This window comes from Anastrepha obliqua, chromosome 1, assembly GCF_027943255.1.
Source record: "Anastrepha obliqua isolate idAnaObli1 chromosome 1, idAnaObli1_1.0, whole genome shotgun sequence".
Taxonomy (NCBI): Eukaryota; Metazoa; Arthropoda; class Insecta; order Diptera; family Tephritidae; genus Anastrepha; species Anastrepha obliqua.
This window is the reverse complement of record NC_072892.1, coordinates 10,486,739-10,498,800: the sequence shown is the minus strand read 5'-3', so window position 1 is coordinate 10,498,800 and position 12,062 is coordinate 10,486,739. Positions and strand designations below refer to the sequence as shown.

Here is a 12,062-nt window from a genome sequence, read left to right as displayed (position 1 = left end):
ACAATCTCTGAAACGTATAAATCAATTATGAACTCCGGCACGAGATAGACAATCATGACCACAAACTTTTTCATCAAACGTTTCACCGATTTTTTTTTCCCCCCCCTTTATTTTATACATCTGTCCGTTGACATTAAGTACGTTGTTTAACAATTTGGTCAGGATTTACATACATCGCTTAATGACCAGTGCCATGTGATAAAAATTAAAATAAACAAATAATACTATATACAATTAAATACAATACAAGTTTCACTCTACATAATTACAATTGTACAACAATTTAACAGCAATTTAACCCCTTTGGACATTTATTATTTTCTAGCATTCATTAAGTCGCTTGGTCGAGTTCTCTTTAAGCGTCTTTCAGTGTTTTTTTCCCTTTCCAGAAGTTTGTTGATTTCTGCATTATTGTGTTCTTGTATTTTTTCAAAATGGCTTCTTGCTATTTTTTTGGTCTCTTCGTCTACTGTTGCTATATTAAAAGTCCTGTGGATGTCATCATTTTTCGTGTACCTGTCAGACATGGTCAAAATTCGAAGAATCTTCGATTGTTGCCGTTGAATTTTTACTAGGTGAGACTTTTTAGCCGTTCCCCACACCTGTAGTCCATATAGCCAGATTGGTTTAATCATGGCTTTGCACAATAATATCTTGTTCTGTATAGTAAGTCTGGATTTTGTGCTGACTTTCATTGGTTGTCGAAGTTTTTCTTTTATTCGTTTGACCTTTTGCTTTACGTGGTGATTCCAATTTAGTTTCGAGTCCAAATGTATTCCAAGGTATTTAGTAGTTGGTTTAATTGTGATTGCTTTGCCATTTATTTTTATTGGAACTGCAGTAAATTTTGTTTTGGTAGTAAATATAACCTGTACGGTTTTGTCTTCATTTATTTTTAGGCACCAATTATCGAACCATTCCTTAACTGCGTTTGTGTATCGCTGCAGTTTTTCAGTAGCGATAGTTAAGCTTTTATCCGATGCCAGTAGTATTGTATCGTCTGCGAACGTAGCAATTGATGAATTAGTTTCGTCAGAAGGTGGTATGTCTGCGGTGAATAAAACATATGGTAGAGGTCCAAGAACGCTTCCTTGCGGAACTCCAGCAGTTATTTGATGAATATCTGAACATTAATTGTCATATTTAATATAGAAACTTCGGTTAGTTAGGTAGCTTTTTATGATAAGATAGTAGTCAAAAGGGATCATTATTTTTATTTTGTGGAGTAAGCCTTTGTGCCACACTTTGTTAAACGCTTTAGCTACGTCTAAGAATACTGCCGCACAATAACGATTGTTTTCAAAGTCTGATTGGATTTTACTTGTAATTCTGTGGATCTGTTGGATAGTCGAATATTTTTTTCTAAATCCAAATTGATGATCCGGTATTATACGTTTTTTCTTCAGAAATTGGGTTAGTCGATAATGCAGTAATTTTTCAGCAATTTTAGATATTGTCGGTAGTAAGCTTATTGGTCTATAAGATGATACGGTAGTTGGATCTTTACCCGGTTTTGGCAATGCAATAATCTCTGCCACTTTCCAGAGTTTCGGAAAATATTGCAAGCGAAACATGGCATTAAGAACGTTTCGCAAAAATATATATGCCTTGGTTGGTAGCTCCACTAATGCTTTTCCTGTTATCAAGTCATATCCGGGTGCTTTTTTATGTTTTAGTCCGTTTTTGATGCAAGCTATTATTTCGTGAGTATTCGTCCTTTTTATTTTTGTAAAGTCATAATGGTAGTTGTTTTGGTTGTCAATTTTCTTTTCTTCGTCATTTGATAGAACCTCTTCAAAGTATTTTGCTAAAGTTTTCGCTTTTTCCTCTTTTGTAACGGCCCATGAATTGTCTTCTTTCTTTAGTGGTGGTTGATGTTTATGACAAAACATAATAAATTTCGCATCCTTTGTAGTTGGCGGTATGGTTACCTCCACATAAGGCGCATTTAACTTCCTTTATTCGGTTATTGCATTCTATTGATAGATGTCTCCCAGCGCATTTCACGCATACTGGATCTCTTGTACAATAATTTTTTGTATGACCATATTTCTGGCATTTCGTGCACTGTGAAATGGTGCGCTTATGGTGAGGTGCCTCAAAGGAGACTATGCAGTTCATTAGCTTGTTTATATTGTAAATGTCTTTGTTGTTATAACTTGCTTTTAGTTCGATGAAGAATAATGATAGTGGTTTTTTTGTTGTTCTTTGTATTATATTTGTAATGTTGTACTTTGTGGCCTTTTTCGTTTAGTTCTTTTTTAATTTCTTCTTGGTCTGTAGAGTAGTGCATATTACGTAGGACTACTTTAAATCCTCTTTCACTTTTTGGTCTAAATGTATACAATTTCGTTCCTTTTTCTTTTAACATATGGTGTTATTGGTTATATATTTGCAAATTTTCTGCTTAAATGCGAACTTCATTATTTGCTAAGATTTTTAGAGTGAAGCTGTTATTTGCAACTTCATTTAAAGCACTCTTTAATGTTTTTATACGTTCTACGCCTTGAACATATATTGGCGGAGGCTTATTATTTTTTTCTTTTACATCTTTATTTGTATTTATATTTTGTGATGGTGGATCTTTAATTTGCCCACTGTTTGCAGTTCGAGCAGATTCTTCTTCATCATCCACATCTAAACTGCAAATTTGTTTGCAAAAGAAGTTCACCGATTTGAAAACAAAATTTGATATTTGCTCTTTGTTCGAAACTCATTTTTGTACCGAAGACACAAACATACTGACACTTTAGACGCAATAACTTCGCTTCCACTGAACGAAATGTCACCAAAGTTTCTCCGGAAGTCAGCTAGGGATATAACTTCCAACGCACTAACTCATTAAAAAGATGGCGCCATCAAAAACATTATTATTTTGGACTTCACTTTGCATATTTTCACACATTTTCTTCTGTGTTCTCTACCAGAATCCATTGGCAGAACTTTGTGTTTTGCTGTGTTGTACAGTGTAATTAGACGATTCGCAATATAGCTAAAAATTGCAGTCTTCCGCCATTTTGGGATCTACAGTGGCCCATAGCTTATTTATGCAGTTTCAGTTTATGAATTTAAATTATTGCAGAATGAAAAATTGTCGCAATATAAAAAAAAATTTAATGTAAATATTTAGTTAAATGATTTGCTAACATAATGAGTAGAGCAGAATTCGTAGAAATATAGTCCCACTCACACTATGGGATGAAATGCAACCACAATGCAGTATCTTTGCTCACATCTTATTTCTTGCAAGCACTTGTTTATGTTGTGGAAATTAAAGTTTTTGATTTTTGGAAAACGGTAATCTCTGTCCATTAAGTGACAGAGGTACGTTTCAGGCAGTTTCTTTTATCTTCGATCTCGTTAATGGACTAATTGACTGCCCGTTTCTTCTAGAAAGAATACATTTTAATTTTCCTTGCAGGAACTTTCGCCGTGTCAAAATTTTTCATGTTGGCGTTAGGAGGAGATTATATAGTTCTAAAGCGCCTCTTGTTAGAACGCTGTCTGACATTAACTATCTCGCCTCCCTTTTGGATCTAGACTTTTCCAGGGCGAAACATGTATTTAATACCCAATTAAAAAATGTCTTCCTTTGTAAGAATTCTAAATAATTACCAAGTATATTTTGTTAATTTAGTTTTCTAAGCTTTAATTTTGTTAATTACTTCTATATAATATATATATATAAATACTCTTAGTTCTATGTAGTCGGTAAGAAACTTTGTATTTCTTGTCTTACTAAAATGAATAATCCTCCTCTGTAAGTTATAAGAAATTTTATCTTTTTCTTTTACTCATTACAATTGAAGCTAGTTAATTATAAGTTTAAATTTGACTATGATTAATGATTTAGCATTAATCTGTTTTCATAGTCTGTAAGAAATACTGTATTTTTTAGACTATTAATTGAATTAAATAAATAAAGTTAGAAATAGCGAGCCTCGAAAAGCAGTTCCCTGGGCTGTTGTGTTCCGAATTACTATCAGAATAAAATTCAACCCACCCTAATGTATATGTTTTTAAATATATTATATAATATATGCTGAATGTTGTATGTATGTATCTCTATGTTAACTGCAGTAAAAGTTGAATAAAAGTAGTCATATTTGACCGTAAGTGTGCAAGTTGCATTCGAAAAGCGTTGGAGCATTGTGAACAGCATCACGCCTTTTCAACGAATTTATTTATTTGCTAGAAACTACTTTCTGCATAAAAAAAATTTGCATGCAATTTTAACTTTATGTTTTTGAATATCAACAGAGATGTACGCCTGTACATCGTTTCGTGAAGAGCGTTCGAACTTCGAAATTGAATAAACCAAACGATTTAAGTAATATTGCAACAATAGTTTTTTAATTTCATTTTCATATGCATTCGATGACATTAAAGCATTTCACAATTAAGAGCAATTGACCTGCCATTAGTCAGTTATAAATTATGAGGACAAAAGTGTTGCATTTAATGCATATTGTTGTTGTTTTGTCATGGAAACTGGCAAAAACCAGGTTGTGTGTGGTTCATTGTGAACTACCTTGAATGTAATTTCGCCCGGGTTGCATATAAAAATTTCATGGTACAATATAAGGTATTCAAGATTCTGGCCGTTTACATTCTGTGTTGTAAAATTCTGCATTGCATAAAAAATTCTGAGAATCATTGGCAAAATGAAAAGATTTGCGCAATGCTTCTATTTTCTCGGTCCAACATGCAACGGCCTCGCACATAACCGTGTTTGTTGGCGAAGAGATAGGAGTTGAAGGAATATAAGAACAGCCAACTTTTTGTTCTCCCTAATAATAATTCTAAGTTTCTCTTCAACTTTAAGGTAATTGAGCTATACTTTATCCCATTATTGCCGTGATATCCAGATTAGCCAAATAGCAGCTTTGAATTCGTCAACTAAGAGTCTAATGGAAGCAAAAATTTCTGTAAAAAATAATCTCAAAACGTTTCTGTTAAGTTTGCTGTATGTGTATACTCACGCAATTCGGCTGCCGTTGAGATATACACGCATTGATTGCTATAAACTTAATGACTCTTTATTTCTAATAGATATAATTCAGCATTGCCAAATGTACAAAAGTTATGTCAAATATATCATATAATAAGGTTAGTTCACACTGAGAGAATACAATTCATTGTTGTTAGTAAATTTTAATTTGCATATACAACATCATCCTCCGCTTTAATTGCGAAAATCTTCAGCTTGGTAGCGGTGTACCGATCTACGAATACGGCCACTTCGACGCACTTCTAGTGGACTTCTTGGTTGTTCCTGAGAATGCTCATTAGCAGTATCCACCATAGTATCAGGTAGCAATATATTGGTAACTGAATCAGTTTTTCCTCTGCTGTCTTCAACTGGTTTTGCGTCGTTCACAAGGCGAAATTTCATTTGATTTTGATGTCGTTTAAAGTAGCCCATACTAGTTCTTACTACGTACATGACTTTCCCAAGATGTCTGTCCACGACCCCTTTTAACCATTTTTCTCCGCGGCCGTAGTTGCGAATGTAGACACTTTCGTTAGGTGAAAATTTGATTGAAGTTTGTTTAAAGTCATTTTTGTCATTTTCCACTGAAAACATTTGCGAAAAGAGAGTACGTGCAGGACGACCATGTAAAAGATGTGCTGGTGATATGCCTTTTGCGTTTGGCATAGTGCGATAGGATGAAAGAAATTTAAGAACCGATTCGTTTACTTGCAAGCCGTCATCTATGTTCTTTTTTACAGCTGTTTTAAAAGTACGCACAAATCTTTCAGCCAGTCCATTAGAAGGTGGGTGAAACGGTGCAATCGTGATGTGCTTAATAGCATTTTGGTGACAGAATGTTTTGAACGCATCGGCCGTAAGTTGTGGGCCATTGTCACTTACTATAGTTTCTGGCAAACCCTCACTAGCAAAAAGGGTGGTTAATGCGAAAATCGTTGATTCCGTCGTTGTATTTGCTAGTTTGTAAACGAATGGAAATTGCGAGAACGCGTCTATGCACAGAAGCCACATAGAACCAAATACCGGACCAGCAAAATCAATGTGAACCCTCTGCCAAGGTGCTTGTGGTTCAGGCCAGCTTGAATATTCCCGCCGATCACTTGGACCCGCTAGTTTGCAGTTTTCGCATCCAGCTGCTATTCTCGCTATATCATTATCGATGCCATCCCACCAACAATGTTGTCGTGCTAGTTGTTTCATTTTTACCACACCCCAATGTCCATCATGAAGCCGACGCAAAACTTGATCACGTAATGAGTATGGAATAGTAACCCGTGCGACATCACGCTGTAATAAAATCAAGTCATTTTGAGTAATCAAGGACAACTTACGATTGAAATATGGCCGGAGATCCTGGTCGTTTGGACTCAACTTATGCGGCCATCCTTTCTGAATATATTTTTTAACTCTTTGAAGTATTTTGTCACTGTTGGTGCTTTTCCGTATGACCTCAATATCAATTGGCGTTTGTATAGCGACAAGTTGGTTAATTTCACCATTGTCGAAGTCTTCATCTGGACCCGATGGTAACCTCGATAATGCGTCAGCGTTTGCGTGATTTGTTGTTTTGCGATATTTTATTTGAAATTGGTACCCCATGAGCGTAATAGCCCATCGCTGGATACGTTGAGCCGTCATTGTTGGGAGGTTTTTATCGGGACTAAATATGCTGACTAACGGTTTGTGATCCGTGATCAGCGTAAACTTCCGCCCGTATAAAAACTGGTGAAATTTTTTAACTCCGAATATTATCGCCAAGCCCTCCTTTTCGATTTGGCTGTAGTTCTCCTGGTGTCGGTTGAGTGTTTTGGAGGCAAAGGCGATCGGCTGCTCAGTCCCGTCTGGGTTGATGTGTGAAAGCACGGCTCCCACCCCATACGATGATGCATCAGTGGCCACGACTATAGGTAAGTCTTCTCGAAAATGAGCCAACATCGTAGCTTTAATGATGTGCTGCTTTAGCAAATTGAACGCGTTTTCTTGTTCGAACTTCCACTGAAATGACACCCCCTTTCGCCTCAATTTGTTCATGGGTGCTGCGAGTTGAGAGTAATTCGGAATAAAATTGTGGTAATAGTTTATTTTACCCATAAAAGCCTCAAGCTCCTTCAAGGTTTTGGGCCGTCGTAAGTTCTTCACTGCTTGAATACCAGATTCGTCGGGCAGAATGCCATCTGCGCTTATTTCACGCCCCAAGTAAGTTAATTTTGTTTTTAGGAACTCGCATTTTTCCTTTTTGCATCTTATGCCCGCGGATTGGAGTATATGCAGAACTTTGGCTAAGCGTTCAATATGTTCTTGTTCACTCGCACCGGCCACAATGATGTCATCAATATAATTTGCACATCCGTCGACTCCACATAATAGTTGCTCGAGATGTTTCTGAAACATGGCTGGCGCGCTTGCTACCCCATACGGTAATCGCTGGTATTGAAATAAACCGAGCGGTGTGTTGACCACCAGCACTTTTTTGGAATCTTCATCGAGCTCCATTTGTAGGTATGCATCACGCAAGTCTATTTTAGAAAAATATTTACCGTATCGAATGGTATGCAATAGGCACTCTCTTGTCGGTAGAGGATATTGATCTACATCAATCTGCTGGTTAACACCTTTTTTAAAATCTCCACAGATGCGTATCGATCCGTCCGCTTTTGTTGCTAGGACGATGGGGGATGCCCAGTCGCTGAAAGTTATTTGTTTCCAAATACCTGCTTGTGATAACCTTTGAGCTTCATCTTTAAATTTTGGTAATTGAGCAAAAGGAATTGGCCTACTTTTAATGAACTTAGGCACTGCATTCTCCTTAAGTCTGATCGAGGCTTTGACTGACTTCATTGTACCAAGTGCTGGAGTAAACACGTCCGCGAAGGTGGACAAAATTGTATGTAATTTTGCGTTCGACTTGGCGGTCACGCTATCAACTTGCACAATTTTAAAGCCTAATTGTTCAAATAAATCTACGCCCAATAGATTGTTTGAACCACGCACGTTAGAAACAACAAGAGGCAGTATTTTTTCTACTGACCCGTATTGTATTTTGGCAGCGATTTCTCCTAAAGTTTCTATTTGCGTATGACCGTACCCATATAGTACACGCGAGCATTGCTTTACTGGCGGTTTATTTAACATTTCGTAAGTGTCTAGTGTTATAACTGAGACTTCCGCGCCCGAATCCATTTGAAACCGAGTCTCTTTTCCATTGACCACAATTTGAACAAACTGTTTCTTACTTTTGTTGCTAGCTGCGCTAGCTACCGAAAATGCCGTTGAAATGTAATCTATTTTGTCACCTTTCTCACCTTTGATGTTTTTACTCCCTTTATTCTGCTTTTGTTCCTGCTTTTTTCCATTCGATAAACACACAGCTATGATATGGCCTGTTTTACCGCAGCCTCTGCAAACAGCGCTTCTAAATTTGCAATCATCACGATTATGTGAAACTCCACAACCTGTGCATGAACGGTATTTTGATTTTTGGTTCTTTTTGTTTTTGTTACGCATGCTAAATTTTTCTGTGTTTTTCGTTGTCATCGAATAAATTCCGTTGCTGTCTATTGCATTTGCAGTGTCCGTTCTGTCTTTGATTGTACTTACTGTTTTCGTTGTTGTTTCAAATGACTCAGCGATTAGCTGAACTTCTGCCAATGTTGGTTGTTGTTTTTGTAATGCAGCTGTACGAACTGCATCATGCGGTGACTTCAAAATTAATTTGTCCCTAATCATATCGTCTGAAAAATCATGTAGACAATTTTCTTTTTTACAAACAAAATCACATTGCCGGGCTATGCTTCGTAGTTCGGCAATCCATTCTTTATATGTACGATTACCCATTTCAGCCTTATGAAATTCATAACGAGCTGCAACTACATGAACCTTTTCCTTATAAAACTCTGTTAGTTTTGCAGAAAGCTCATTAAATGTTTGCTTCTGTAACTCGTCAACGCCGACAAGCTTTTTGAGGGTTTCGTATGCGTCACTGCCCAACCAAGATAAGAAAAATGATTTCTGCTTGTTGGCGTCAATTACCGCGTAAGCAGAGAAGTGTTGTTTTAGTTGCTCCAAGTATGAGTCCCATTTCTGGTGTTGACTGTTGAATTGAACAAATGCTGGAACGGGAGTGCTATCTTGACCTGGAGACCGTTTCGCAAAGTTGTCCATCCACGCCTTCTGCTCCTTTAGAACGTTCATTGTGAAGACACGTTGCTCCTCCAACAATTTCTTGTAAAATTCTTCAGCCATTGTAAAAGTTTAAAATTTTCCTCGTCGCCAGTTGTTAAGTTTGCTGTATGTGTATACTCACGCAATTCGGCTGCCGTTGAGATATACACGCATTGATTGCTATAAACTTAATGACTCTTTATTTCTAATAGATATAATTCAGCATTGCCAAATGTACAAAAGTTATGTCAAATATATCATATAATAAGGTTAGTTCACACTGAGAGAATACAATTCATTGTTGTTAGTAAATTTTAATTTGCATATACAACAGTTTCCCTAGTTACCATTGCACTTTTTCTCCTCCTGCTCCTGCTGGCAAAAAATTAATACCATCAAAACACGTACTCCGCAACGAGTAGCAAAAACTTGCAACTTGAAGCTGCCACAAACGTTATAGTGGCAGTAGCAGCGAGTATGAGAATTTTGCTTGCTCATCTGGATTGCAGGTGACTGATGGATGTACCTACACACACACTTACTTAAGGTATTACATATGCACATGCAATTCCCTAGTGCGTAATACGCGAGGGTGTGAGTGGCATGCAACCTATCATTTTTATGCCAACAAAGCCTTCATACGCGGCTTAGAAAGTCATAACGGTTGCACACAGCACATTTTGGTGGTTTACTCATATGTTGCAACACTTCAGGTGGGTTCGCGTGGGTGCAATGTGGCAGTAAAACATATTTTCTGCATTTTTACGCAAAAAATAGTGTTTGTTGAATATTTAGGATTTTCTTCGTTTCATCGTTTAAACTATGCATTGCTTTAAAATATTTTTTTTTTCAGCTCTGGTCTACAGGTTTCAGAATATTTAACTATGTGCCAGTTATTGATGGGTTTCCAATCGACGCTCTCACACTTCTGTACAATGCAGATCCCTTTTTTGCCACACATTAAAGTTTGCAGCAACACCGCAGTCGTTCATATTGCATTAATGATAATCGATTTTAAAAATTTTCGCTGGCTAAGTGGCAGTTGGGTGACTGGGCAGTGCACAGTGCAGCTGCACTGGACAAAAATTAAAAAGCTCAAAGCAATTATTGAAAAGTAAAAATAAAATGCGCTGAAATCTCTTATTGTTATTGTAACAACACAAATATTCCCTACAAATATTTGGCTAATGCTGTTGAGGTAGTAGTCCTTCGCCATATATGAATACCGATCGTTCCGGCAACGTAGAAGCGATTATGGTGAATATGTGGTAAAGTATGTATGTCCAAAGATGCAGTTTCATACTGGTTTATAGCAATCATAATTCTAGAACTTCATGACTGTATGATGCTTACATTTGTATGGCGCTGTAGTTGAGAATAATGCGAGCACTTCTTGTGAGGTAACCTCTTCCTTTCCCTCTTTTACAACAGCGCCCTAAGCGACCCCTCTAAGCGACAACGCTACCACAGAAGATGTGGAATATTTATCCCTCAACGACCTCTCAAGTGCAAACATTATTCTCTAGAACCAAGATCAGAGCATAACAATTTATGTAGTTCGGAAAGTAAGTCAAATTAAAAAAGGGGGCGTGGAACCTCACATACAAGCCAAGTTTTTAAATAACAGGGTTCGGCGCTCGAAGTGTAACTCACTTCAGACAGGTCGCACAGCTGATTCACAGCTGATCGCATCAGCTCAGTAATGGATTTCAAACGTAAAAATGTGATTGCATTATATTTGGGTAGAAAATCACAACCAGCCATTGCTCGTGAGCTTGAGCGCTTTAACGTAAATAAAGTTTATAAAGCTTTTCTTTGTCGCACCATTACTCGTTATAATGATACTGGTAGCATCGCGAAACGTCATGGAGGTCGTCATGAAAAGACTGCAATGTCACGTAAAATGATTCAAAAAGTGAAGAAGCATTCTTGAGCGAAATCCTCGACGAAGCGTCAATCAAATAGGGAAAGAACTGAAAATATCTGACCGTACCATCCGCCGTATACTGAAAAATGATCTCCAAGTCAAGCCTTACAAGATTCAAAAGGCGCATGATCTCACACGAAAGCAGTAACAAGTCAGACTTGAGAGAGCGAAGTAGTTGCTTAGCTTGGTCGAAAGCGGTCACCCTTCGGTAGCACAGGTAATGGGTTGGGCCGCTGTAACCACAGATGGGCGCTCTCCAATCGTTTTGATCGAGCCTGGCATCAAGGTAATAGGACTATGAATAAGTTCGTGCGGTTTTTTTTCGAAATTTGAATTTCGGATCATTCCCATGGCTTTTAAACGGTTGGAAATGGTTGATTGATCAACTCCCAAAGTTTTTGCAACCTCTTCTTGCGTTTGAGCCGGATCTTGATCGAGCAATTCCTCCAATTCGGTATCCATGAACTTTGGCGGCGCGGCCAAAATCACCACTTTTAAAGCGTGCAAACCACTTCTGGCACGTTCGCTCAGCTAGAGCATGCTCACCATAAACTTCCACCAAGATACGATGACTTTCGGCTGCTTTTTTCTTCATATTAAAAAATTCCCCGCAAAAACACATTATTTGGCACGAAACTCGACATTTTCAAGTGTGGTAAAAATATGCGAAATATTATCGGAAAAGTATTCTGGAGGTTGCTTTGAAGCCATCGGCAAACAAACATTTCTGTGGCAGACCATGGACGTTTGGCTAAAACAACGTTTCGAACTTCATAAGTCCACACTATTGCTCTCAAATTCACCGGACGTGAATGCGATGGCTTATTCTCTATGGGTCAAAACATGTGGTTTAAGCCTCAATACGGCCAAGACGGAACTAGTGTTGTTTACAAAGAAATATAAAATTCCCGACCTTTGGTTTCTGACACTCAACGGAACTGGAAGTCGCGCATACTTATGATGTTTCTTGGTATTCCTAAC

The 12,062-nt window shown here is 37.6% G+C and overlaps 1 protein-coding gene across 1 annotated transcript; it reads right to left on the bottom strand.

Moving 5' to 3' along the window:
- Nucleotides 1-5,185: 5,185 nt before the first annotated feature.
- LOC129236033 (uncharacterized protein K02A2.6-like) lies at nt 5,186-9,235 on the bottom strand. The gene has a single exon (XM_054870206.1). The coding sequence runs from the start codon at nt 9,233-9,235 to the stop codon at nt 5,186-5,188; it is 4,050 nt and encodes a 1,349-aa protein (XP_054726181.1).
- Nucleotides 9,236-12,062: the final 2,827 nt, after the last annotated feature.

What these genes read in the sequence shown, in the direction of transcription:
- LOC129236033 (XM_054870206.1), bottom strand. Translation starts at nt 9,235, where the DNA reads ATGGCTGAAGAATTTTACAAGAAATTGTTGGAGGAGCAACGTGTCTTC.